This window comes from Emericellopsis cladophorae (genome assembly GCF_022114955.1).
Source record: "Emericellopsis cladophorae strain MUM 19.33 chromosome Unknown NODE_7_length_695568_cov_118_814649, whole genome shotgun sequence".
Classification (NCBI taxonomy): domain Eukaryota; kingdom Fungi; phylum Ascomycota; class Sordariomycetes; order Hypocreales; family Bionectriaceae; genus Emericellopsis; species Emericellopsis cladophorae.
This window is the reverse complement of record NW_026250932.1, coordinates 457,053-482,858: the sequence shown is the minus strand read 5'-3', so window position 1 is coordinate 482,858 and position 25,806 is coordinate 457,053. Positions and strand designations below refer to the sequence as shown.

General features: G+C 55.5%; 10 protein-coding genes across 10 annotated transcripts; 5 read left to right on the top strand and 5 right to left on the bottom strand.

Moving 5' to 3' along the window:
* Positions 1–54: 54 nt before the first annotated feature.
* J7T54_005640 (Alpha-ketoglutarate-dependent dioxygenase-like protein) lies at positions 55–1,077 on the bottom strand (the record flags this gene model as incomplete). The annotated part of the gene is made up of 1 exon (XM_051504081.1): positions 55–1,077. The coding sequence occupies one exon, from the start codon at positions 1,075–1,077 to the stop codon at positions 55–57; it is 1,023 nt and encodes a 340-aa protein (XP_051364467.1).
* Positions 1,078–1,773: 696 nt separating this feature from the next.
* J7T54_005639 (GTP-binding protein-like protein) lies at positions 1,774–3,402 on the top strand (the record flags this gene model as incomplete). The annotated part of the gene is made up of 1 exon (XM_051504080.1): positions 1,774–3,402. The coding sequence occupies one exon, from the start codon at positions 1,774–1,776 to the stop codon at positions 3,400–3,402; it is 1,629 nt and encodes a 542-aa protein (XP_051364466.1).
* A 183-nt stretch (positions 3,403–3,585) lies between these two features.
* Positions 3,586–5,076, bottom strand: J7T54_005638 (c3hc zinc finger protein; the record flags this gene model as incomplete). The annotated part of the gene is made up of 3 exons (XM_051504079.1): positions 3,586–4,209; positions 4,397–4,457; positions 4,574–5,076. The coding sequence occupies 3 exons, from the start codon at positions 5,074–5,076 to the stop codon at positions 3,586–3,588; spliced, it is 1,188 nt and encodes a 395-aa protein (XP_051364465.1).
* Positions 5,077–5,477: 401 nt separating this feature from the next.
* On the top strand, positions 5,478–6,746 carry J7T54_005637 (SRP40; the record flags this gene model as incomplete). Its single annotated transcript, XM_051504078.1, has 1 exon — positions 5,478–6,746. One exon carries the CDS (start codon positions 5,478–5,480, stop codon positions 6,744–6,746), a length of 1,269 nt encoding a protein of 422 aa, XP_051364464.1.
* Positions 6,747–6,932: 186 nt separating this feature from the next.
* Positions 6,933–10,580, bottom strand: J7T54_005636 (Adenosine deaminase-like protein; the record flags this gene model as incomplete). The annotated part of the gene is made up of 6 exons (XM_051504077.1): positions 6,933–8,381; positions 8,783–8,963; positions 9,018–9,399; positions 9,454–9,833; positions 9,886–10,001; positions 10,077–10,580. The coding sequence occupies 6 exons, from the start codon at positions 10,578–10,580 to the stop codon at positions 6,933–6,935; spliced, it is 3,012 nt and encodes a 1,003-aa protein (XP_051364463.1).
* Positions 10,581–11,956: 1,376 nt separating this feature from the next.
* J7T54_005635 (uncharacterized protein) lies at positions 11,957–13,452 on the top strand (the record flags this gene model as incomplete). The annotated part of the gene is made up of 4 exons (XM_051504076.1): positions 11,957–12,311; positions 12,370–12,632; positions 12,687–12,801; positions 12,857–13,452. 4 exons carry the CDS (start codon positions 11,957–11,959, stop codon positions 13,450–13,452), a joined length of 1,329 nt encoding a protein of 442 aa, XP_051364462.1.
* An 856-nt stretch (positions 13,453–14,308) lies between these two features.
* J7T54_005634 (beta-lactamase/transpeptidase-like protein) lies at positions 14,309–15,709 on the top strand (the record flags this gene model as incomplete). The annotated part of the gene is made up of 1 exon (XM_051504074.1): positions 14,309–15,709. The coding sequence occupies one exon, from the start codon at positions 14,309–14,311 to the stop codon at positions 15,707–15,709; it is 1,401 nt and encodes a 466-aa protein (XP_051364461.1).
* A 667-nt stretch (positions 15,710–16,376) lies between these two features.
* Positions 16,377–16,790, top strand: J7T54_005633 (uncharacterized protein; the record flags this gene model as incomplete). The annotated part of the gene is made up of 1 exon (XM_051504073.1): positions 16,377–16,790. One exon carries the CDS (start codon positions 16,377–16,379, stop codon positions 16,788–16,790), a length of 414 nt encoding a protein of 137 aa, XP_051364460.1.
* A 599-nt stretch (positions 16,791–17,389) lies between these two features.
* J7T54_005632 (uncharacterized protein) lies at positions 17,390–17,689 on the bottom strand (the record flags this gene model as incomplete). Its single annotated transcript, XM_051504072.1, has 1 exon — positions 17,390–17,689. The coding sequence occupies one exon, from the start codon at positions 17,687–17,689 to the stop codon at positions 17,390–17,392; it is 300 nt and encodes a 99-aa protein (XP_051364459.1).
* A 1,032-nt stretch (positions 17,690–18,721) lies between these two features.
* J7T54_005631 (Proteasome activator complex subunit-like protein) lies at positions 18,722–24,648 on the bottom strand (the record flags this gene model as incomplete). Its single annotated transcript, XM_051504071.1, has 2 exons — positions 18,722–18,784; positions 18,841–24,648. The coding sequence occupies 2 exons, from the start codon at positions 24,646–24,648 to the stop codon at positions 18,722–18,724; spliced, it is 5,871 nt and encodes a 1,956-aa protein (XP_051364458.1).
* Between the last annotated feature and the right edge of the window lie 1,158 nt (positions 24,649–25,806).

Here is a 25,806-nt window from a genome sequence, read left to right as displayed (position 1 = left end):
GCACGGCACCGTGTGACTTGGCGTTGTTAACTTGAGCATTCATTATACCAACTGCTAGTCCTTCATCTGTCTGACGTTGAGGTTGATCCTCTTGTTCCTCATCCAGCCTCTCCATTCTTCGTACGCGGCATCTTGGCCGTCTGCTGGCCACTGTGCGAGGAAGTCGGGACAGGTTCCCTTGACTACCTTTGGGACACCATGCCACGCATACCTCGACTCTTCGGTCATGTAAATGGCATCGCCTGACCGTAATCGCAGCAGAAGATACTGTTTGTCACCGTCGTATTCCGACTCCGCCTCTTGATTCCCCGCGCTGCTCGGGGCGATCATGAAGAGACCATCGCATCCCAGACTCAGACTGACCAGACCTCGATTCGCCTCCTCGCTGACGTCGCGATGCATCATCATGGTATCCCCCGGACTGTAAAAATTGACAATGGCCGCCTGTGCCTCCGTCGCCGGGAACAGACTCTCCAGGAAAGCGGCAATGTCCTCCGGAAAAGGAGGCGGTTTCTCGTTCGGATACACCCTGTCCGTCCAGTCATACTGGCCGCCCAAAGTGACCCAGTGGAGACGTTTGTTGAGGACTTGTGAGGGCGACAGTGGTTTGTGGATGCTGGGATCTTTGGGTGTGAAAAGCGGTCCATCGGGCGGGAGAGAGAAGAAGGAAGCGCCGCCTGGAGGATAGGGTACATCAAAGTGAAGATGCATGTTGGTTTGGTGTGTCGGATTGCTCAGATCACGATGGACCATGAGGTCCACAAGTCTGGTTTGGACATTTTCCGGCACGAGGTTTGGTGCGATCAGGAGACCGGGGAGTAAGGGGTGGTGAACCAGGGGAGCATCTTCTTTGATGTCTGCATCGATTGCTATGCTTGAAAACGCCTCCTTGATTTGGGACTTTGAGATATGGCCTGCTGTCTTGAAGCCGTTTTCCGATAGTGGTTTTCGCGGGTCATCGATGCGTGGATCTCGGAGGACGGTTTCGTGACTGATCTTGGTGAAGTTCTTCCACTCGGCTCGCATGCCCTCTGACGGCTGCTCGTGCGCGTCCAGATCCTGGAGTGCCACCGTCATGCTGGCTGCGATGGTGACAGTGGGTTGTGCCGTCGATGAGGTCCTGTCGGAGCAGCGGACGTATTTAAACAGCAAGGCAGGCAAACGGATGAAATGAGATTGTTGAGAAAATGAAATAAATCAATGGAATTGTAGTTGTAGAATCAAAGTATAAATAACGACTTCTGAGAGATCACAGCTCACTTCATCGACATCGATGCCATGGCATACAGACATGTGGTGCAGGTCACGTGCTAGCTATTTTTTTCACTTCATCAAACTCATCGGGAGTATCAACGCGCATCATCTCGACAGCATTCATCTCATCACGTCGCCAAATAATAGGACTTTCGCAGGCCGAACTTCCCCAAGCTCTGTATTATCATAGTATCATGTTATTATAGGAATCCTTCATTATTCAACTGCAGCAGCGTCATGGCGCGAACACTGAACGTCTTACGAGACATTCGCCTCACACCGACACCACATCTTAAATTTTCACAAATCTCACGACGGCAATTCTCGTATTCTGCTGGTCCCCTTCTGCGTTCAGGACCTCACGAATGGATCTCGAAGTCTTCGCCCGGTTCGTCCGCCAAGCTCCGTGAAGCCGTAGCGCGGAAGACCGCCAGGCTCGAAGCGTTGAAGGCTGCTCGGGAGAAAAGAAAAGTCGACGCCGTCCGTGTGGCTGCGGAAGCCGATCGCGCGGGTAGCAGGATGGGCAAAGTAGCAGATCCCTTTGCGTCCATGATGACGATGAGAAAGTCAGATAAACCTGAGCCGAGAGGTAGGCAGGCAGGCAACACGAGGTCCGAAAGGGCGGCATCATCGACGGCCAGCGCAGACCCATTTGCAGCCATGGCAGCGCAGAGGAAATCGGACAAGCCAGCCAGTCAGACGGAGAAGAACAGGAAGAACCAAGGCAGGAGAGAGAGGGCTCGCTCTAGGGGTGCCGCAGAACCTTCAAATCGATTCGGATCCAGATCAGGGACGAGCGACGCGTGGCCTGTGGCAGATAATCCTAGGATGAAACCGATGCGCAGGCCAGCACAAATTCCAGCTACCTCTGCTGCTGCACGGGAGTCAGCATCCCAACGTGGAGACGATCGCCTCTCGTCGAACAACACGCCAGCAGAACCATCCTACGAGGCACGCCTTCTTTCAGCTCTTGCTGACCCTACCAACCGGGGCTCCACCCCTGAGTCGCCCACAGAGCGCCAGGAGAAGACAGTGCCTCCCTTCAACCGTCAGACCTCTGACGAATCCGAGGAAGATGTCCTCTTCCCTGAAGAGGAGGACCGAGCACGCCCACCAACGACCAGCTGGCCTCGTCCTCAGAGTCAGCCGTCCGTGCCGCCAGCCCCCAAACGTCTCTTCTCCAGAACCAAGATTGAGGGGAATCCAAGTGTCGCCTCTCTCGCACCCATGGATCTGATCACGGTTCCCGCCCCTGGATCGCCACCGACGAAACCGCAATCGTCGCCTCCGGTGGCCGTGCGCGGCGCCATGGCCACGGCGGATCGCTTCTTCCGTCAGAACTACAAGTTTCTCTTCTCCGCCTCGGAATGGGCTGACCTTCGGCCTCAAACGCACACGCCCGAGATAATTGTCCTGGGCGCTTCCAATGTGGGCAAGTCAACCTTTATCAATTCACTGCTGGGTCGGACCGACGTGGCCAGGACGAGCTCCAAGCCGGGCCGCACGCGCACGCTGAATGCGTACGGTGTCGGTCAGCCCGCGGACTCCATGGTCAACCAGGGGCTCCCCCAGGGTACCGATCCGGCTAACCATGGACTCGTGGTGATGGACGCTCCCGGGTATGGCCACGGCAGCCACGCGGCATGGGGCGCTGTGACGCGCGATTATATCAATAAGCGGACCATGCTCAAAGGAGCCATCCTCTTGCTGCCTGCCGAGAAGCGGATCTCGGATATGGATCGATGGACTATGAACCTCCTTGCCCAGCGAGGCATTAAGCTCATGGTGATCTTGACAAAGGCCGATCGCGCTGGCAAGGAGTGGTATGAATACTGCCTCAACGTGGCCGCCGAGGTCCGCGCGAACATCAACGTCATTAAGAATGGTTCGAAACAAGTGCACTCTTCATGGTCTGGAGGCACTGGATGGGTGCCAGAGATCCATGTCACGGCCGCAGCGTTCCCTCATAGACGGTCGATTGCCAATGCACCCGGCATGAGGGGAGTTCGCCTGGCCATCCTCAGAGACATGTTGGGTATGGATCTCGACGCCACGACGAGCAAAGTGGAGGCCAATCCGGAAGACATTTCGTATGGTGGCGACACAGTCTCCTGGGATGATATGCTGCGAAAGATGCAGAATATGTAACACTGTAATTGTACATGGAAGGCAAACTGCATGGGCAAGGCGTTTTAGGGGGTGGTTCCGTCTACATTCCGGAAGCATGTTTAGACAGAGTGTACCATTTTGTAAGATACCTACTAGTAGCAAACTAATGCATCATACCACATAAACTCCACGCAATGCTCTCAATCAACATGCTCCAAGATGTCAGGTCGTCGCATCGGCTACATCGCCGCCTGTCGTGCGGGTCGAATTACTAGTCCCGGGTCGACTGGCAGACTTGCCGCGTTTCCGCGCGCCGCGCAGATCAAAGAGGCTCTTTACTCTTTTCAGCCTCGCCCACCTCTCCTTGTCCTTGGCCTCCTGCACCTTCTCCTCATCTTCAACGCCCTGAGTGGCCACGGTGGCCGGTGTAAGCGGTAGCCCTGAGTGTGTCGCAGGTGTCGCAGGCCCCGGGGTCCTTGGTGGTCCCTTGGAGGGCGTGTGAGGAATGTCTACAGTTGACTGCGGCCTGCTCCTTGGTTTCCCTTCGTACATGCTCCTGAGTTGGGCGTCGTTGTCTAGGGTCTGTAGCAACACCCTCCAGCCAGGCTGCGCCTCCTGTTCTGCAAGCTTGGAGTACTGTCGTTTCTGGATTTCGGCGTTCTTCCACGGACAGAAGAAGCGATGCTCTCGTATTGGATCAAGGTGGTCCATTGGCGCGGGCAGAATGACCTCGTTGGTCTCCAGATTGATCTCCTTGCTTTTGAACATCCACAGACCAAGACGTCGGAGACAAGTGTGACACGAGGCTGAGTTGGGAACAGCGCCCATGCGAGGGTTTGACAGGCCCTGCCAGCCGCATAAAGCAAGGGCCAAAGCAACACGGTCTGGCTCCGCCGTGTTTCCTGTGGTACTACTCGACTGGAAGAAATCGCTGGGAAGATTTGACAGTATGTCGTCCAGTTCAAAGCCTTCGGGTAGTCGCAAGTTGACTTCATATGGCAAAAAGGGCTTTCGAGAGCAGAGCTCATCATACCTTTCCCTGAGTGCCTGCAACGATGCTGTAGCGCTCGCGAGCGGCAGTCGTAGGAGGTTGCCTTGGACGTGTCAGTAGTTGGTGCTTCATAAGATGGGTTGCGTTAGCATACCTTCACACCCTCTTTCTCTCCAAAGACATTCTGGTCCGTGATGCGTGACGATCAAGTTCGCGTACTTGTCTACGAGGGCTTTCTCCACCTCCGCAGACGTTGGCTGCATTGCCTCTTTCGCGTTGGCTTCCTTCTTCAACTTGACCACCAGCTCCTTGTTGCACAGGAGGCACCGCACAGTCTCCTTGCCGTGGCATACCCACCCTCGTTTCGCCCACTCAATCTCGCTCAGCCGCTCTGGCTTGGGCGTCCAGTCTGTTATATCGTGAAACGTCGCAAGCCTCTTGAGCAATTCTCCACGATCGCTGGGATTGAACCGCGCAGCTGGCTTCTCCTCCTTGACTTCTTGCCTCCGGCCAGGGGATGTTATCGTCGAACGAGCTGTCGTCGGTTTTGTGGAGAGGGATGTGCCATTGGATTGTGGCACGCCCAAACGTCGGCGTTTCTGTAGGAGCTCTTCGACTTCAGCGGTCGTCCGGGGCTGTCTTGGCTTGTCGGTCGCAGGCGAGGGTTTTGGCGCGCTCAGACCTTGCAGAAGCGAGTTGAACTTTCGCTTTGTGTTGTTCATGGTTGGAAATGTCGGGGCGTCTAAGACGCGGTGGTTGCGATCTTGCTTGAGTTGAGGTGAAGCTCGACGCGCTACGAGCTGCTGAGAGCTCGAGAAGGCCTTGTGTCTACAGACATGCACAAGGCCAGACGTTGAGTGGGTGCTATGGTGACGGTAGGCAAGCTCGCGTCGAGGTAGATCTCAATTGGGCTTCCATGTCGACCAACTCCAACCGGGCCAAGCAACGGGTGTCGCAGGCACCCTTATCGATAAGTAATGTCGCGTGTCCGCGCCGGTCTCGCCAGGGGTCCACACAAATTTTTCGATATCTTTTACGGACTCACTCACTCTGACCAGACTCTGAACTCTTGAACGAGTACACGCCTCGTCCATCGCCGCCACACCGGGTGATCCCACTGCACATGTCATCTGGACCTCCGTCCTGGTTATTCGCCAACAACCCGTCCAATCCGCCTGCCAATCCGTCTACCACCGCTCAATCGCAGCCGGGCGCAAACGAGTTCGACACCATGGCCAAGAAGACCGACAGCAAGAAGCCCAAGAAGGCCGCGGTCTCTCCCAGTGCGCCATCTGCCGAGCTCATTGTACTCGTGGAAGGCTTCCTCAGCCAGTATGCCTCCAGCGCCGCCACTGCCTTCACCAAGCAAGTCGAGAAGAATGGCTGGGCGCGCGCCACACCCACTGGAGCTGCGTCTCTGGAGGATGTTGTCAAGTCATGGCAGGACAGCAACGCTGGAGCCAAAGCAGCTGATGTCGACATGAAGGATGCCTCTAGCGACTCTTCGTCCTCGTCCTCGTCATCAAGCGACTCCGACGCCGACTCGGAGAGCGAGGATGCTCAGCAAAAGAAGAAGAAGACGAAGAGGGCCCCAGTCAAGAAAACCCTGAAGCGCAAGGCCTCCAGCAGCCCTTCTGAGTCGAGCGACTCCGAGTCTGAGCAAGAGGCCAAGCCAAAGTTGAAGAAGCAGAAGAAGAAGCAGGAGAGCTCATCTAGTTCTTCCAGCTCTGACTCCTCCAGCTCCAGCTCCAGCTCCGACTCGAGCGAGGAGGAAAAGCCCGTCAAGGCCAAGGAAGCCGCCAAGGTCGCCCTGCCAGAGTCTGACAGCGACTCTTCGTCAGCCTCCTCATCCGCCTCCTCGTCTTCCTCTTCGTCTTCCGACTCCTCATCCTCGTCCGAATCCTCTTCCGATTCGTCCTCCGACTCCTCAGACAGCGACTCGTCATCAGAGTCCTCCTCTTCCGACAGCGACTCTTCGTCTGGAAAGAAGAAGAAGAAGACAACCAAGAAGCAGCCCAAGGTCCAAAAGACCGTGACCAAGACTGTCAAAAAGGTCGACGAGCCGGCGACTGACAAGATCTCGACGGCGTCCTCCGTGACGGTCGATACCGCCTCGGCCTCCGAGGACCCTCCTCTTCCCCCGGACCCGGTGGAACTCAAGAAGAAGAAGCAGAACGAGCGTTTCTCGCGTATACCCAAGAACATCAAGGTGGACGAGAAATTCGCCGACAACTCCTGGGCCCACGTCGACTACTCGAAACGGGCGCACGAGGATCTCATTGTGACAAAGGGCAAGGGTTTCACCAAGGAGAAGAACAAGAAGAAGAAGGGGAGCTTCAAGGGTGGGCTGATCGACATCTCGCACAAGGGGGCAGTCTACTTTGACGACTAGACACAATTCGTAAAAAAGAAGAAAGAAAAAGAAGAAGAAATCTACAGCCGGCGTTAAGGATCAGGGTAGATGTTGGGGCAGCCATGGCCAGTGAATATTAAACTGAACATTGGACTCAATACATCAAGCAGCATTTGATCGCACATGATCATGGTATCATTAGTCGTAGAAGGTGTCTGGTTCGTATCAGAACATGGATACCGACAGCCTGTTCTGGTCATTTCGGGTGATCTGGGTGAAGGGGGCGCATTCCAGTGCCTCGTGATCCTCGTCGTCCTCGTCATCCGAAGCCGCCCTCATAATCTCGTCCTTTCTCCTCACAGCGTCCCAGTCTCGCACGCCCATCTTTGCGTTGCGACCGGCTTCCTTGACCCATTGCTTCCATTTGTCCGTACTTGGGGCGGCTCCGCTGATTCTCACCCAGCCCGTCTTGCCTCTCGTCTCACGAATGGCATACCACAAGGTTCTCGTGTAGCTCCTGTCTTGGTCGTCGCCGGGCTGCTCAGCGTCGGAGGGGGTCGCATTCCTCCACTCATAGCGCGATAGATCCCAAAAGTACGACCGCGGAAGCATGCCCAGGGCCCAGTACAGCCCGTTGAGCACAATATACGATGCGCCGATGAAGACTTGCGAGTTCCATGTGCAGTTGCCCAGTAGCACGACCGACAGCATGAGCAGCACGGTGCCAATCACCATCAGGAGACGGTAGATCCTCCCATTCACGTAGTACTCGCACTCTTCCGTTCCGCTGTACAGCTCTCTTGCCACGTCCTCGGTGCACTTGACGAGGACAAAGGCGCCTTCTCGCGTCCGAATCATGACGTCGCCGTCTGGAACCTCATTGTCGTGTTTGCGGCTCATCAGGAGGGGCCTCCAGAAAGAGGCGAACCCGACAACCGAAGACATGAGCGAGACGCCTCCGATGGCGAGGATGGCATTGCCGTCCTCCCAGATGACAGCACAGACGATGATGGCAATGGAGTTGAAGAACGAGATGATCCCTAGGATATGGATAGGCGAGAAGATATGGACAGGTACGGCAGGCCGCTGCCCAGAGTAGGCCATGGAAGGGTTTGTGAGGAGGTCCTGGAGTGTCTGGCGCGTCGACCTGTGTCGTTTCTTGACCGTCAACGTTGGCTGCTGCATCTCACGCGCCGTCGTCCGGCCTGTCTCCTCGTCTGCCTGCGGAGATGCCCTTTTCACCTCCCCGCTCCGTCTTTTCATCTCGAGCTCTGCTTTCTTGAACTTGGGTGTCATGGAACCCAGCAGCTTCACCCACCACCTCTTCTCCAACGGGGCATGCTCCTCTAGGCGACACTTGTCCGAGTGCCGCACCTCAATGACGCGGAAGCCCAGCGCGGGCATCTCGTCCAGGGGCGTGATGATGTTGGCAAAGAAGCCGACAGAGTCCAGCGTGGTCCCGCTGTACACGCCCGTCATCTTGGCGGCCGTGTCGGGCATGCGCCCTGGTCGGACGGGCTTGAGGAAGACCTGTGGCGCCGGTATGATGCGTGGCAGCACGCAGAGCAGCGACGCTGTGATGGGTTGCGCATGCTCAATGATGGACGTCTCGCCTATGACCACGAGGAGATTGACCACGTCAAGCGACCAGTCGGTCTTGACCGGGGGGAACCACTTCCATTCGGACATTGTGTCGAGCCCATGGACGGGCGAGTGGTCGGGACAATGGTGGAAGATAAAGAAAAGGTGTCGGAAGCGTTTGAGGAATCATTTGTGAGGCTGGGGCTTTCAAGCAGCTGATCCCTGCATCACGTCGCATGTTCAATGTCGATCAGCTGCTCCTTTCTACAGTGGAGTTGCGCGTCAATCTGCATGCTTACCAGCCTCCATAGAAGCGTCTTATGCAGCATTTGTGCCGCTATGGGCACTGGAAACGAATCGCGGATGGTGATGACAGGCGCTTGCAGGTTCTATCCGACTAAATCTATCGCATCTCTACGTTTCTCTGGGTGTATCGTCCTCGTACTTCCTCAATTGCTTGCATCATCCTGTGATTCCAGCACAGGCCCATATACCTCCAAAATCCAGGTCAAGAATTCTTCCCACTGTCGCTGCCAGGCCTCTAGAGCCTGCAATCTCTCCGCGTCATCCATACAGGAGTGCTCGATGCTCCATAGGATCAGCTGCTTCCAGCCCGCGAGGCCCATGTCGTCCTTGCCAACCATGACCTGGTAGAAATCATGGGACAGACTTGATCTGTTCACGCTATTAGTCGAAAACAGCCATTGGTGACAGACTGCAAGCTCTTACCGAAATAGCGTCCCGTTGTCAGAGTTGACTGTACAGTGGACATTGTTGGCCAAAAGTTCGTACATTGTATGCCCGCCGACCCGGCCCGTCAACCCCAGGACCTCATTTGATATAGGGCACAACTCCAAGCAGACACCTCGCGCCTTCATGTGCTGCATGACATAGGGGTGCCTGGTCAGTGCAAACCCGTGGCCTATGCGCCTCGCGCCCAGAAGGAGTGCGTCCAACAGATTACCCTCTGGGTCATCGAGCGTTTCGCCACAATGAAAAAGAAAAGGCATCGATACCGAGGCTGCCGCGCAGTCTTGCTGGAACTGGATAAACTCTGGTATAAAGTGTTTGAGAGGATGGCCTGCCATTTCCTCGCCGATAATGTCGAAGCCTGAGGAGGGAAATGGTCAGTCAAACCAGCCCAATGCCCGCCAGGTGCACATACCAGCAATCCATTTCGGCCATCTCTTCTTGAATTTCAAGCACTCTTGCAAAGATTCGGCGATTTGATCCTTGCGGAAACTCCTTGGCGTGCAATATATGACCTTGAGCCCTCCGAAGAAGTCGCCTTTGGCGTGCATCTCCCTCTGATATCCCTCGACCACTTGGATGATGATCTCCATAATGCCAGCATTGTCAATCGTCTTGTCGCCGTCGTCCTGCAAGAGATGATTGCTCGTCATGAAATTCGGCCGGATCTCCGCGTAGGAGATGCCATCCCGGGTAAAATCTTCGAGCAGGAGGCGTGTGTACCTGCGATAGGCGGTCTCGTAGTTGATGAGCCCCTTCATCATCCGTGTCCTACCATTGAACTTCTCCCAGGCCCTATTTCATTAGTATAATCGTATCATGCTACTATGTCGGTGAGGGTCCATACCCATGTGCTGTTTGCCGCATGTTGTACGCTTCGGCATCGCCGAACATGAGCTTCTCAACAAGCCATGTGTCCACCTCCACATCCGCCCGCTCGTCTCTAAACTCGTGTAAGAAATGCTGGAAGGGCATATGTTGTCTATCCGTATATACTTCCGAGAATATATTTCCGTGCTTTTCCTTGCCTTTACAGACGAGCGAGAACTGCAGCTCACACGTGTCAAAGGCCTCTTTCGACGTGAGTGGTTTGTCGCTTGTAATGAACATTCTCTCCATGTCCTTGGCAATATTGAGTAGGACTTCGGGCGGCAGACAGGCGTTGAAGTGGACGTGTAGATGGGCGCCTTTGGGCATCCTCCGCGCCACGTCAAATAAACTCGTTTGGTTGATCAGGTCGACATCTGAAAGGAAATGATCACCAGCGAATCGTCCATGATGCTGGCCCTGATGCCCTGCCCTTGGCATCGCGTTGCCGTAAACTTGCTGGTTGTCCTTTCCCCTCAACGCCTGGATGATGCTGTTCGCTTGGAGTTCCTTGTCAGTCGCCCGGCTCTTGCATCGAAAGTCGAACCCAAGAGACCTTTCTTGCTGCTGGAGCTTCTCGCGCTGCCTCAAGTATGTCTCTTCGTCCTGGAATCCGGTGCTGATGCTGGTTGAGAGGTCGCGCCATTTAGGCGAAGCGAGGTGAACCGGCATCATGCGATGTTGAGCAGCTACTATGTAATTTGCAGCGTCTATATCGTTGAGGGTGTCGTCCATTCTGGTGCTGCCTGGTGCGTGCGAGAGGAAGCTGATGCTGTTGGTGCTCATCCCCAAGTGGTCGCATTCGTCCTTATATAAACAATCAAAGACGCGAGACCATCGTGTCTACCGTGCGTCTCTGAATGAATCGCTGCTGGAGTGTCATAATCAGCGACGAATTGCCTAGCTCTAAGCCTCGCCCAGCAGTTGAGCGTCCTGGCTGATTGTGCACGGAGCTCCTCTCATTTGGCGCGTGGATGGACCCCTCCGCCAACGGTCATGCTGCCTTGCGTCCGGATCCGGCAAGCTCATGAGCAAAGCCACTTTGAGTTGTATGGTAAGGTTTGACGAGAAGAGACCTCCATTTGGGCACTTTTCGGTAAATAGCACCAAAGGATTCACGTAGAATCAATCATTGACGATGGAAAGACGACCGTTCGATACTGTCATTGTCGAGGCTGACTGCAAGGTGGATCGCCGGGACTGTGCTTGCCTACCCTAGAGAGAGGGCAATGGCTGACTGAGTACCCTATAAGTTCCCTGAAACCTGGTACGCGTGCTGGGTGTCGACAACTGCTTCCCGTTTTCTTTTCAACGCACGTGAGGCCCAGTTTCTGCGAATCCAAGGTGCCCACATGATTTGAATGTTGGAAAGCAGGGGCTTTACAACGAATAGTTGCCGCCTTGAAGGAAGTTTTGAGTGCTCAGTTGAGGGATGGGTGGGTTGATATTCATTAACCCACACAACGGACTGGATTCAATATTTTCCATTCTAGTGTCCGGATGAATACAGAATACCTAGATCCAAAGTGGACTACAAAGGCCTGATCCGAAGTGATTCGAGTCTGTATCAACGTGGTAGCGCTTCTACATGCTAAGCAACAATAGCCATCGTGCCACGGCCGAGGCTATCACGCCCCTGTCGTCAAGCATAGTACAGGTTGTCGGGGCCTCTTCGAGCGAGGGGCTCGCACTTTTGTTGAGATCATGCTTGATCTCGGCCTCGTGGAAAGTCTTGGCTCGCATGTGCGGGGGGAAGGGGGCCGGCAAGCGTGGCGTCGTGGACAAGCATAAGACAAGGCACGCATGCACATTGTCCAAAGGTTTATTGCCCAATCTGGCAGGTGAGGGCATCGCACCCAGCCTTCTGCTGCCAATGGTCTGATAAGCATAATGGGGCCTACCGTCTTCCCCAGACCGTACCACATGCTTGTCTCCTGCTCGAATCGAACAGGATCGTTTGTGGAGGTTGAATCGTGGTACAGCGGGTAAATAACAAGCAAGTCTGGGCATGGGTATAAGAAGTGGGCGAGCTGCGCTGCTTGTCGAGGTTCATGTTGACAGCCCTGAGAAGTATCAGTGCTACTCGAACCAAGATCAAGAACATCATCATCATCATGAAGTCGTTTGCTGCGCTGGCATTGGGCCTGCAGGCCGTGGCGGCCAAGGTGTCCTATGACGGGTACAAGGTCTTCCACATTGAGACCAGCGACTTTGAGGCTATGCAGGCCAAGCTCTCCGACATTGAGTACGTGTCTCTCGACTGCGAGAGCAACCACAAGTCCCTCGAGGTGGCTGTTGCGCCTCAGGACCTGGAGGCCTTTGAGGCCCTCGGACTCGACGTGGAGGTCTCGATTGAAGACATGGGCGCGGAGATAGCCAAGGAAGGCGACATCAAGCCATACAAGGGTATGAAGCCCCGAAAAGAGGACTCGACATGGCTCTTACTGACTATACTGTTCCACAGCTAGGAAGAAGGCCCGCGACGTTTGCACCGGTCTTCCCGACATGTCCTGGTTCGATTCGTACCATGTTTTTGAAGATCACCTCGACTTCCTCGAGGATCTGCAGAGCGCCTTTGTGCGGAACTCTGAGCTGTTCGATGCCGGCCTGTCGCTCGAAGGACGTCCGCTCAGGGGCATCCACCTCTGGGGTCGTGATGGCCCTGGAATCAAGCCTGCCATCATCTGGCACGCCACCGTCCATGCTCGTGAATGGATCACCACCCCGGTAGGATCGTCGACGAGGATTGACAGGTGAAGCATGGGCTGACCGAGGAAAAAGACTGTCGAGTACATGGCCTACCAAATCATCCGCGACTACCGCATCAAGGAGCCTCTCATCACCGAGACGCTAGACAATTATGATTTCTACATCATGCCTGTCATCAACCCCGATGGTGAGCAAGCCGGTTGCTGTGGAGCTTCTCGCCGTTTCCAAGCTGACGTCTTCAGGCTTCGTGCACACCCATGAGAATGACCGGCTGTGGCGTAAGAACAGGCAGGCTCGCGAGTCCAGCTCTTGTATCGGCACAGACATCAACCGCAACTGGCCCCATCAATGGGACGTGCCCGGCGGCTCTTCCACGAACCCCTGTGTCGAAACGTACCGAGGCGAGTCCCCCGGCGACACGCCCGAGATGGCTGTCATGACGAACCACACGCTCAGTCTTGCCGAGTCCACGGGAATCAAGTTTTATGTTGACTGGCACTCGTACAGCCAGCTGATTCTCCTGCCGTACGGGTACAGCTGCGACGCTATGGTGAAGGACTTTGATACGCAGATGGAGCTCGCTCGTGGCGTTCGCGATGCCATCAGGAGCGTCAACGGGCTGGACTTTGTGTATGGACCCACGTGCGAGACCATCTACCAAACTTCGGGCGGTAGCATGGACTACGTGTACGATGTGGCCAATGCAGAGCTCTCGTGGGCTTTTGAACTGCGGCCCCAGTCGCCGAGGCAGGGCGGCTTCGCCATCCCCCCTGAGAACATCATCCCCAGTGGTGAGGAAGTCTGGGCGGGTATGAGGAACCTCTTTGCGAATTTCTGAGAAGCATGTTCGAGAGATGCGGTGTGGTGAACGTATTTCGAGCCGGCGTGGATGTTGCAGGTGGTGCATGCAGTTCCGTTGATGTCAGCGATTTTGAGGATTTGAGTTGTTAGCGAGAAGCTCGAGCACTTACTTGGAAGCTTGGAAGTTGGAGGCTTGGGCGGAGGCACCAGTTGTGTACAGGGTAGGCCAGCTCTTCCTCACAATCACGTACCGTATTTTCCACATCACAAGAAATGGAGCCTTCCAATTAAGCAAGCAGGAACGGGATTTGAGCAGAGTGAATTTTCGAATTAGGAGTACTCGATGCTTCCAGTCCGTGGTCCTGTTCCCCAGAGGGATCATGGAGGCCTCCTCATTCTCAACTGGCTGCTTCCACCTACCATTGACGCTTTCCCCGCCCATTGCTGAGTTCTCAGATCCGACGACAAGGGAAATCCCTGTTCTGGTCTCTATATTCATACGTAAGAAGGGACTTGTCGCGCCAAATCGCGAGGCCGCGTCGCCGCCCAGGACGGACCATGCGGACTCCGTGTACACGTGTTTGTCGGTTCCCCTCACGGCCTCGCGAAGCTTATCTGGTGACGGGCGGGTCGCGGGGTGGTTAGGATGTCAATGGTAGCCGCTAGGCTTCGTGTCAAGTTTATGTAATGGCGTGTCTACTATGTAGTTGTCGTTAGTCAACCGCACGAAAATTAATCGTCCATGGCGAAGACGGATGTCGAATGGCAGCGGGGTGGCTAAGAGTCCAAGGTACGGTATTTAGACGCAGCCGGCATTCCACGACCTCGTTGAGACGCCTACCCATTCTCGACTCCTCATCCCTCCCGCCACTCGAGCCCTCGACACCCTCGACATGAAGTCCCCGATCCCCGACTACCTCAGCAAGGTGCTCGACAGAGTGCGCGATGACACCTCTGGCGCCAATGCAGACTACATTGAGGCTCTCGCCAAGGCGGACCCGGACAAGATGGCCGTGGCCGTGGCCACTGTCGACGGCCAGGTCTACTCGGTGGGCGACGACGACGTCGAGTTCTCCATGCAGTCCATCTCCAAGGCCTTTGTCTACGCCCTCGCCATTGAGGACCGGGGCCTGTCTGGCGTCCTCGCCAAGATTGGGGTCGAGCCGTCGGGTGACGTGTTCAACAAGCTATCCCTAGAATCCGGCACAAACAAGCCCATGAACCCCATGATCAATGCAGGCGCCATCACTGCTCACTCGCTCGTTGGCCCCGCCGATGCCACGGCGGAGGTGAGGGTGGCTCGCATTCTCAAGGGAATGTCTATGCTCGCGGGTCGAGAGCTCAAGGTCGACGAAGCCGTGTATGAGGCGGAAATGAAGGACTGGCACCGGAACATGGGGCTCGGCTTCATGCTCAAGGCGGCCGGCATCATCGAATGCGACCCCGCCGAGGCCGTCAAGGGATACATCCGTCAGTGCTCCATCAACGTCACCGTCCGCGACCTGGCCATCATGGCTGGCACGCTGGGCAACGGCGGCGTACACCCCGTCACAGGCCAGAGAGTGATCCCCAGCCTCAGCGTTCGACAGGTCCTGTCCGTCATGACCACCTGTGGCATGTACGACGCGGCTGGCGACTGGGTGTCGCGCGTGGGTATTCCGGCCAAGAGCGGCGTGGCGGGCGGCATTATCGGTGCCCTGCCTGGCCAGCTTGGTCTGGCCGTCTTCTCCCCGCGGCTCGACAAGAAGGGCAACAGTGTGCGCGGCATGAGCATGTGCGAGCATCTCTCCAACGACATGGGCATGCACATGATGGACATTACCCAGGTGGGACGGGCCACGGTGCACACAAAGGTCATGACCATTGCCGGCGGGGTGAAGCAGGAGGGCCACGAGCTCGAGATCCCCATCTTTGAATTGCGCGGCGCCATCCGCTTCGCAGGCGCGGAGCGCTTCACGCGCGCTCTCGTGCAGCAGCTCGCGGTGCCCTCCGAGGCGCGCCCGACGCACGGCAAGCACCACAACGCATGCGCCATTGTCTTCTCGCTGAAGGAGGCCTACTCGCTGAACGACGTGGCCCAAAAGTTGCTGCGTGAGGCCTGCTGGCGCGTGATGAGTGAGGGTCGCAGGCTTGTGGTGATCGATCCCAACAGAGTTCTGAGCCTGAAGGGGAACGACCAGCTGGAGAAGAGCCCGCCCAAAATTGTCAAGTCCAGGCAGGAGGCAAGGCGATACATTGGTGGTGCTGGGTGCCAAAAGGTCTCGAGCCACAGTGACTCGGGCGTCGACATATAGGCAGATGGCGTGTTGAAAACTAAAATGGCTTTTTTGATGAGTTCATGCTCGAATGTGCAGTGTTGAAGTTGTCCCTGCACGACCGCCCCTGTCAGTGAACCATGTCACCATCACACCACGGAAACAGAGACTGTGTAGAGACACGTGAAACATGGTCCCGTTCCTGAGTTTCAAACGGTCCTGACCTTTCAACCCATTAGCCGTTGTGATACTGGTCCTCCATGCTCCATCAGATGCATTCAGGAGCAGACGGACATGCGGCCGGCCCCCAACTCCGCAGTGGCTCGTGGAGTTGCTCACCGCATGATCGCTCACCAGTAAGAGGCTTTCAGAAGAGAGATGAGGCTGCAGCTAAACAGAGGAGGATCAACGTAGCGGCATGAGGAACTCGTGTTCTTCCATATTGGGTATCGCGTTTCGGGCTTTCTCCTGGAGCGGCCTGAGCGGACACATAGTGATCTGTCCATGTGCTTGCAGGACTGGGCAACGGGATCTCCTTGGCGAATCAACGAAGTATGGAGAAAGTAGTATAAAAGGAGAGAGGAGAGGAAATCCCTTCTCACAGCAGACCAGACCGTCTACGATCAAGCAGCCCCCTTCACACCATCAGTTCCAGCCACTTCCTCCCTTACAGCATCCACACCAGGACAGCTCCACAACCTTCACGATGACCAAAGGCTGCTCCCGCCACAACCTCACCAAGGCCGTCGCAGTCTGGGCAGCTACCGTGTCCAACTTCACTGGCTACGACAGCATGTGGGGCCCCCTGCGTGCCCCCGACTCGCACCACAACCTCTACCCATCGACTCTCGACGTTCCGGCCCGCATGAACGCGACCGTGTTCCGGAAGATGATTGAGGACGTCCTGCCCGACTTGACCGAATTCAAGATATGGCGGGACGAGGACTTTCCCATCATCGTCGACGAGAAGAAGTGCTCCGTCTTCTTCCGCACCCTCGCCGAGGGCGTGTTTGATGGGGGCCGCCCGTATACCCAGGAGTACTTTTTGCTTCAGGAGTGGACTAGGGACGGCAAGTTAATCCAGGAGTCGTGGGAGATGCTAGACCCCAATGCGATCTGATCTTCAGGCGGGCGTCTCTCTTTGGTCAAGGGGTGAAAATTGCAGGTATTTGGCAATGCTCTCGTGGTATGTCTGGATAGCTGCTGCAGGTACGCGTGTGGTGGCACCGTCGGGGGACCCTGTGATGCGTTATTGTCATGGAGGTTATTTCGAGACTCTTCTGGTCATAAGACCAAGTCCTCAATGCCTGTTGAAGAGGCTTCAAATATCGCGCCGTTGTTGCCGTTTGGTCGTCTTCCTTGCGTAGGCCAAGCTTGCTGTAACAGTTGGCACCAGCAGGTCCCTAATTCCTCTGTAGTCAGACCTGAAACGTGAAACCTCAACCGATATAAGAACAGTGATGTGTATTGCTGTATCAGTGAAAGACATGTGTTTCGAACCACAAGCAAGGCCAAGGCTTCTCATGATAGCATTTGACCCTGTGCGCATACAACAAAAGACAATGATTACCCTTCCCTAAACATCCAGACGCCCAACATCAAGTGACAAGCAGTGGCGACAAATCACAATCATGCCCAAACCCTGAAAGGCAAAATGGCATCGACGCTCGTCGTTCGACGATTACTGCTGCCAAGTTAGCACCACAACAAGTTCACCGTCTAGTAGAAGCGCACCTTTGTCGCCGCCCTCGTGGCGCCCGCCGCCTTCTTCTCCACCTTGTTGGCGGCGACCTTTGCCTTGGCCGCGACGCCGCCCGTCTTCTTCGCCGGCGTCGTCTTCTTCTTCTTGGTCACGCCGCCCGCGCCGCGCGCCGGTGTCGTCCCCACGGCGGGGGCGGCCGCTGTTCCCTTGGCCTTGGGGCCCGTCGCGCCAGGCTTGCGACTGATCGTGGGCTCCGTGTCCACGGTTTGGAAGACGCGTGGGCGGGCGTTGCCAGTCTGTGAGCGTGTCCCGGCCATGTCTGCGGGTGTTCTGCGCGGAGAGAAAAACTGGTAAGCGCACGTCCACGAGACTAGAGTGAGGCGACACGGATGGAAGCAAAGCGCTGGCTATGCGACGCGTTGAAGGGGGGATGCGACAGAGTCGAAGCGCGAAGGAGGCAGCTCGTTTTCGTCGCAACGGGCGGCGGGCGGGTGCGCGCTGCTGCGGGGAAAGAAAGGGACTCACCAGTTGTGCGGTCTTTCGGGGAACGTATGAAGAGAGACGGGGATTTCTTGGTGTCAGAAGCAAGAGGGAGAACTCGTATTTCCAAAAGTCACAAGAATGATGGCAAGATTGGGTTGGGATCGGGGTGAAAGAAGAGGAGGAAGTGAGGGAGCTGGTGTGGTGGGTGGCACTGGCGACCTGGACTGGAGATGAGTTGGCGCTGCCATCAATCAATCAATCAATCAATCAACAACAAATCAACCGCCCACCAGACCAGGGCCAGCTGACCGACCCTGCTGAGGTGAATCTGGCCCGTGTTCCCTTACTGGTTTTATGTCTTCCCAGCCTTCTCGGAAGCACAGTGACACTCTTCCCTCCTCAATTCCTCGCTTCCGCCGGCCCCATGGCCACGTCTGTAGTCTGGAACTGGGAGCGACAGGGAGCCAACGCCAACGAGTTGGAACCCCTGCTTATCGTTCATCTGAGGGCAGCAACAGACAATCGCGCTCTGGTCACCATTAGCAAGCATCTAGATGTTGTTTAATCACGTGTCTAACATAGCCTTGACAGTAGCATTGGCATCATCTCACGCGGACAGAATGGCCATCTCAAATCTTCACGACGCACACGCGCGCTATCATATATTTGCCCAAGCCCAGAAGGCAGGCTATCAAAGCATCATAGGTCTATACAAGTACGACTGTTGATCCAGGGGTACCCGCCCACGTGTTGCGCCTGCTAGGCTAGGCTGACTTCCCGCGTGAGTAATTGCAATGTCTATGCTCACAATCCCATAGCCAGCACAGCGCGCTCTACTCCTACTCCTTTCCGTCAGACGTGGGTGTCTACGCAAAGTAGCTCTTCCACAGGACACCCTCCAGGTCCTCCAGTTGCTCCGACGTAAAGTACTAGATCGCGTTAGTACGTACCCTCGGTGAAAGCTAGCTCTACTTCTTGTACGTACCTTCTGGTCGACCGTCCAGCTATCCTGCCTCGTCTTTTTGAATTCGCTCAAAATGGTCTTTGTTGCTTTACCAACGGTGCCAGGGTCGCCGGCCGCACGACGAGCGAGCAGCGCCAGTACTTCTGGCATCCACTCCGGCGGAGGCGTTGCGTATGGGAACGCCTCTATCAGCGCACCCAGACCCAATACAGCAGCATGTCGCCGCGTGATCTGCTGGTTGTGGTTTACGGGCGTCTCTGTACCCGGCGCGCGGCGCTTGGGCATAGGGTTGCGGCGTAGCTCCTCCTCGAACCGTTCCTTGAGCTCCGTGATCTTGGCGTCCCGGATGGCGCGAGGCGAACAGCGGATCATGCCTGCGAGGGTGCTGGCGGCACTTGTGCGCACCTCAATCTGCGAGTCGCTGAGCATGTCAGACACGGCGGTGAACAACTTGTCACGCTGGTCCCGATGGGTCAAGAAGATGCGCCGGAAGTAGATCACCTGCATGTTGACGAGAACACGGAGGCGCTGGTGCCAGCTAGAGGCTGTCCTGCCTATGCGCACCATGGCATCAATGAACTTGACGTCTTCGCCGTCGCGGAGGGGAATGTTGGGCAGATGGCGGTAGACATGGTATGCCGTCCGCATAAGCTCTGGATCCTCCTTCACATCCATCATGTGCAACAGCTGCTCCATAAAGGGCTCTGGAAAGAACTCGGCGAGCTGAATGCACTCTTGCGACTGCAGCGTACAGTCAAGCCACATGAGCACTGTCTTGGAAGCTGAAGTGTATGACGACGGAGTTTGCTGGCCGGGTGCTCGCTCGTGACGCCACTGCTCAAGCTGCCGGAACACGCCGGTAATGGTCTCAGTAAAGTTCTGCGTTGGCCTATACGGCCGGAGACCAATGGATGACGACTCCCTGTTCTTTTGCACCAGTTCCGTCACATTTTGGAATGATTCGTGATACCGGGTCTTGTAAATCGTAGCAATGACTCGGCCCATGGCTTCCCGCACGGCTTTATATGGGTGATCCAGGTGGGCGAGGAAGTCCTGGAGATTGGGCTCCATCCCCTGCAAGCGCCATCCTCCATCGTTGGTGGCGAACTCGAGCAGCTGGATCTTGGCCGACTCCTTGAAGGCGGCATTGCTCGTCATGTCCAGTCGGAAGCTCTTCAAAGCGTCAAAGATCTCGTGGCATCGACGCGGGTCGTTACTCTCGAGAAGCACGTGCAGGCTAGTCAGCCAGTATGTTACATTCTCGGGCGTCAGCTGCTCGGAAATGATCTTCAGAAGCATAGGCGCGGCAAAGTTCCACACGCGGTTTCGCATCTCGGGAGGATCATCAGAAGAGCCAGTGAGCATGGCACCCAAGATCTCCGAGGCTGCGCGGTGCTGGTGCTTGTCTGAGCCATCTCCATACAGCTCCTCGGTCAACTCCTGAATCTCCTCCACCGTGGCGGCTGTCTTGCCATAGTTGGCCAGATCGAAGCAGTGCGTCAAAAGCCACACATTGCTTAGTCGGTAGCGGTCAAACGTAGAGTCCTTGGGCTCTTGTTTCAAATACGCAAAAAACTTGGAAAACCACTGTTTGTTGAGGATTTTGCCGATTTGATCTCGAACCGCGTTTTCCGTGTCGTCGTAACACTCAAAGGGTGCAGGTTTCGCCTTGGCAGCAGTGAATTCCTTCCCCCACACAAGCCAGCCCGGATAGTCAAAGTCGACCATGTATTCAGCGCCTTCGGGATGGCTGAACGCTTCTAGGTAGCGTTTGGTGAAGGCTTCATCCCCCTTCTCGACCTTGACCTTGAGCATCTGCTGTTCGTTCACTTCTTTCCCCAGCAGATAGTTGCTGTAGTCGTGTCCGTAAGCCGCTCGCATGCCGATAATTGTAAACACTGATGTGAATGCCTGGAGGTGATGACTCCGAAGAGTAGGGTGAGGGTCATTCGTGCCCTCGGCCACCAAGTCCACGAATTCACTCGGTGCGATAGTGTTAAAGCGACAGCAGAGGTTCGTCGCGAAAAGTGCACACCGACCAGCGATTTTCCAGTGGGCAGTCTTGGCCTTCCGTGTGAGCTCTAGGCCTAGATCGGCCTTGGCATCCTCAACCTGTGCGCGTCGCTGCATGATGAACTTGTGGCGCTTGCTGATGATGCTGGCAACATCCTTGGTGGGCTTGATGGTGTCGAGCACTGCTTCATCGAGCACGATGAGCCGCTCGAATGGTCGGCCGAACGAGATAAGGTTGTAAACGGAGCCGGAGCCTAGCTTTTGAATGGACTCCTTGTCGATGCTAGCCGATTCAATGAACAGGCGCATGACATCGGGTGCGAACCTCCAGTCTCTAACAACCGTTCGCAGCAAAGACGTGTGCAGAAGGGTGTACATGGCGCCTTTAATACGGTCATGGTCGACATCTCGCAGAGCCTTGCGGAAGGCCTCGATAAGCACAGGAATCACAATTGGCCTGCCGCCAATCAACACCCTCAACGAGGCGTCCTGTGCACCTTGGGCTGTCCTTCGCACATCCGCGTACAATGACAAGCTAGACTGCGCCAGATCCAGTAACAGACGCTTGTCCAGCTCGCTCTTGTGCCTTGTTGTGGCGTTGTGCTTCATGCGCATCAACTGATAGGCCTCAGCACGTTTTATAAGAAGCGGGCGAGGGTATGCCTTCCGTAGGCCCTTGATTCTGAAAGGAGAGATGTCGGTCTTGTAGATGCGCCAATGTCTGTCGAGAGGGCGGGCAGACCGCTCAATCCCAACGTCAGTAATCCAGTTTCGGTAAGCACTGTAGAGCGAGGTGAAGCAGGCTACGTCGTCTTCCTGATGCTGACACAGGAAAGCGTGCGTCTGAGACAGTAGGTTGCCAATGTCCTCTCGGAGACTATGTATCTTTGTGTATACCTCGTCATTGGGCTTCAGTGCGTACCCAGCCTTGTAGTAAAACTGCGGCCGGAGTTCCTCATCCTCGGCGACTTCAGCTAGCGGGTCGTCGTCAACCGTATCCACGTCATCGGTGGCTTGGTTCATCTCAATGTCCCCAGTGTCGATTGCAGCCCGGCGGGGATCGAATAGGGCAGCCATGCCGGAGATGTTAAGCCTGATTTGCTGCATGATCCGTGAAACCTCATCGGACCACTCCTTGTTCCTCCCAGTACGGCTCACAGGCGGGTTATCGCTCATGAGGAGATTCATTTGCTCCGTCACCGCACGCGTTTGCGATTCAAACAGCTCCACGGCGAACTCGATCTCAGGAGGCGAGGGCTGGTGCCACTTGATCGTGAGATCAGCAGGTGAAGTGGTGCGGCCCCAGTCACCAATGTCCAAACCTCGAGCAACGTCCTCGGGCTCGTAGAGTGCATGATCGATGGAGTAGACGGTCGTAAGGTTAAGTAGCAGGTGGTGGATGAGATTATACACAACCATGGTGGGCAGGCCTCGGCAGTTAGCCTGCATGTACTGTATAATTTCAATCAAGTCGTTTTTGTATGTCAAAACCTCGCGGCCGACATGGACAACAACCATGCCCAGCATGCTGGCATGCCACACAAAAGCGCGATCGCGGGGAAGGTAGTCTGTCCCGGTGCTGCGGTCGGACGCTGCATAGTTCTGGTCGATCTCGTTGCGAATGTTCACTATCAGCATGGGGATGAATACCTTGAGGCACTTCTCGGGGTTGACTTTGCAAAGGACGTTCACTGTCCAGGCCATCGCATCTCGTGCTTGATGGATGACATGGCTGGATACGAATGCTGCCAACTTCTCGAGGGTGAGGTCGAACAACTCTGGTGACAAGGAGGAGAATATGGGCGACAGCGCTGCGGGTAGTGCGTTGATGACACTGTCCTCGGGGGTTCCACCTCGGCTCTGATTCGCATCCGGGAGGTTTTCCAAGAGCGTGAACACTTTCCCAAGCAGAGTCACAAGGAACTCTCCAAATCCGGCTGTTGAGGACCGTAGGATGTTTGCTTCTTCCTCATCACTTAGCTCGTTTTCATAATCGACCTGCACATTCTGGCCTTCGCGCTCAAAACGTTCCATCTCGCCCTGAACCCATTGCATCGCCATTTCTGTACCATGAATGTGGTCGCCAGGCCTCGTCAGGGACGACATTGGTATACTGTAGGCCACACTTTGAAGAAACCCCAGGGTGATCTGCGTCTTGTGAAGGTCGTTGGCATCAATACCGGGTAAGGCTAGAGCCATCAGGGCAGTGAGGTGGCATCGGTAGCCTTTGGTTCTCGACATGACATTGGCGATCATTTGGAGCCCGTTCAGACTCGAGGTTGTGCGGTGGACCTCAACTATGCCTTGCAGACTGGGATAGAAACGCTGTAGGGCCCCGGGCAGAATAATGTCCGGCTCCAAAAATGCAAGATTTTGCAATGTGTCATAATAGTATACAGCGACCTTGGAACTCTTGGAGAACAGGCCCATGAAAGTCACCTCCTTCAAAGAAGTCACAAAACGCTTCTTCAGAGGTTCATTGATTCTGCGGTCGTCTGGTGTGCTTGATTCTCCATTCTGCTCACTGTTCCATCTGGACAGGAAGCTTTGAGATAGGTACAGTGTAAGCTGACCGAGGAACGTGGTCCAGCCACCTTGATTCGATGGATGGAAGAACGTTTCAATGCTGTCCAGAAGACCCTCCAAGCTGGCCATGGCCGAGTCTTCGCCATCCAGGCATTGAGGAGACAGTGACATGACAATGAGTCTGGCCATGGAGTGCGCCGTGGGATACTTCTTGCGGTCCTTCTCTAGGTACATGGCGGCACCAGCCAAATAGTCCAACGTGGAGTATGGCGAGCCTGCTTGCCCAACAGGAATCCCTGTCAACCGCAAGATGGCGGAGAAAAGAAGATCGGATTGCTCCTTTGTGAAAATACCATGGCGGCCAAAGGGAACGTGCTCGCAATGAAGATGATCTCGCGCGAAGCGCGAGAACAGGTCGATCGACATGGTATCGAAAGACTTAGATCGATTCACAAGCGACCATAGGTGGAAAATGGTGGGGAAAATCTCGGCTGGTTGACATTCCTTGCTCTCTTCTGGTGCTGGAGAGCTCGACAGCAGCGTCATGAGTAGCGAAAAGACAATGTAGGCATTGGACAGCTCGTTCGTGCTGAAAAACGGTAAAAACTCGTCCAGGATAGCCCTGCGTTCTTGAGGGTCGAAATACGTGCATGCTTGATAACAGAGCTTCATGAGTGTCTTTCCCGTTTTGCGTAGTGCAGCCTGTTGAGTTCCCACCTCTGACTGGAATAGGGAGGGCTTTACTTCTTCCCACAAGGGTCGCCAGTCCAGAATGAGATCCTCCACGGGCTTGAGATAGTGGGTTTTGCGTGTTAACGTGGACACCATACGGGCAAAGCGGTCGGACGTCGCCGCCGCCACTCCCGGGGTCAGAGCCAGAGAGTAATATAGCTTCGTCAAGGTGACTCTCTGTGCCCTTGTCATCTCGAATTTGAGGTTTATCCATGCCTGAAGCTCTCTGGTCCAGTGTACAGCTCCCGGGCTATAGTCTTCCGCTTTGACGGCGATATACAGTTGCTTGAGGATCTCTTCCAGTGCTGCGTCGCGCTCGCTCTCGGCTTCGACGTCGAATGGCAGCTGCTTGAAGTACGCAAATGTGCGGGGGCGGTATCGCTTCGGATCTTCGTCTGTAGGAGTGGAAAGCCCGTGGGCGCAGGACGCAGCTGCACCTGGCGATGTGGCACGTGAGACAGGCTCCCATATTGAGAAGTCGTTGACAACATGAGCCACAGCGGACGCAGGAGCCCTTATGTCGGCGTATCCGCCTCGGGGGCCGTCGTGCTCGTCCATGGTGACACAAAGGGCCACGGAACAGTCGACGTGAACAGCGTGGGTCGGCGCGGAGGGGCTTTGGTGACGTCGCGGATCTGGGCTGCTCTGCCGTCCGGAATGCAGTACGAAAGTCGACCCGCGGATATGTACAGCACGAGGCTATTGCTGTTTTCCCCCCGTCTTGTCGCGGGCGGCTAAGGCGCCTCAGTGCTGCTGGTTATTGCGATGCTGCTGGGTATGCTGAGATGCAGCTTCGTACATGGGAGCTTTAGGCGGGAGAGAGGAGAAGCAGAGAGGCTTAAGTGTAACAAAATCTGCGGCGGTGCGTGGCAGCCATTGGAGAATTGCAGGAACAGTGCTGAGAACAGCTACAGGAATGTCGGTCTTGCTGGTTGAGAGAACGTGGGAAGCAGGAGATTAGTAGAAGCCAAGGGCTGGAGCTGATGATAATGGACCCGGGGTTGGTCGAGGTCGAGGCAGCCATAGATGATGCAGTCGCACAGTGCACACAACAGTAGCCCCTCCACTACTCCGCTTGGGACCATTCACTGATGTGGTAAGCGGTGAATAACCAACAGCTGGCAGAACACAGTGGTTCATTTCAATGGAGCTTAGCGCAAGGGTCCTAAGAACCTAAACTCCGGCCGACTTGATTCAGTTCAGTCATCATTGAAGGTTGATTCACTGTCGAAGACAGTCGCGCACTTTTGATGATCGGTAAACAAGTGTCTCAGGATTATCGTTCCCAACGCAAGTTGAGTACATGAGCCTTTCCTTCTATTCCAGCCTCATGATCTGCCTCTATTTTACTGGCGCTCACACTCTGGCCTCGAGGTCTTGGTATCCTACCAGGTATCCACCTAACCAGGGTTGCTGTCTGCTGTCTAGAAAAGACGCCCACACCAGTAGGAAACCAGTGCCCGCGCGGCTAATGATCAGCAGCTGAGTACTACGGACGTGGACGTATGCAGATGGGTGCCTTCCTGCCCATATGCATCCGCACGGGTCTGGCGAATGAGCAGAAGGCCAAAAAAGGCATTTGAGCTTCGTGGTCTTCCATATGGCACGATTGGCTACAGATCTTATCCGCAGGGTGCATCACTGCACACCATGCCCGGCTGCCGCTGATGCAACTGACGATGCCGGCGCGTGCTGCTCTGCTTGCTTCCGTCGCCG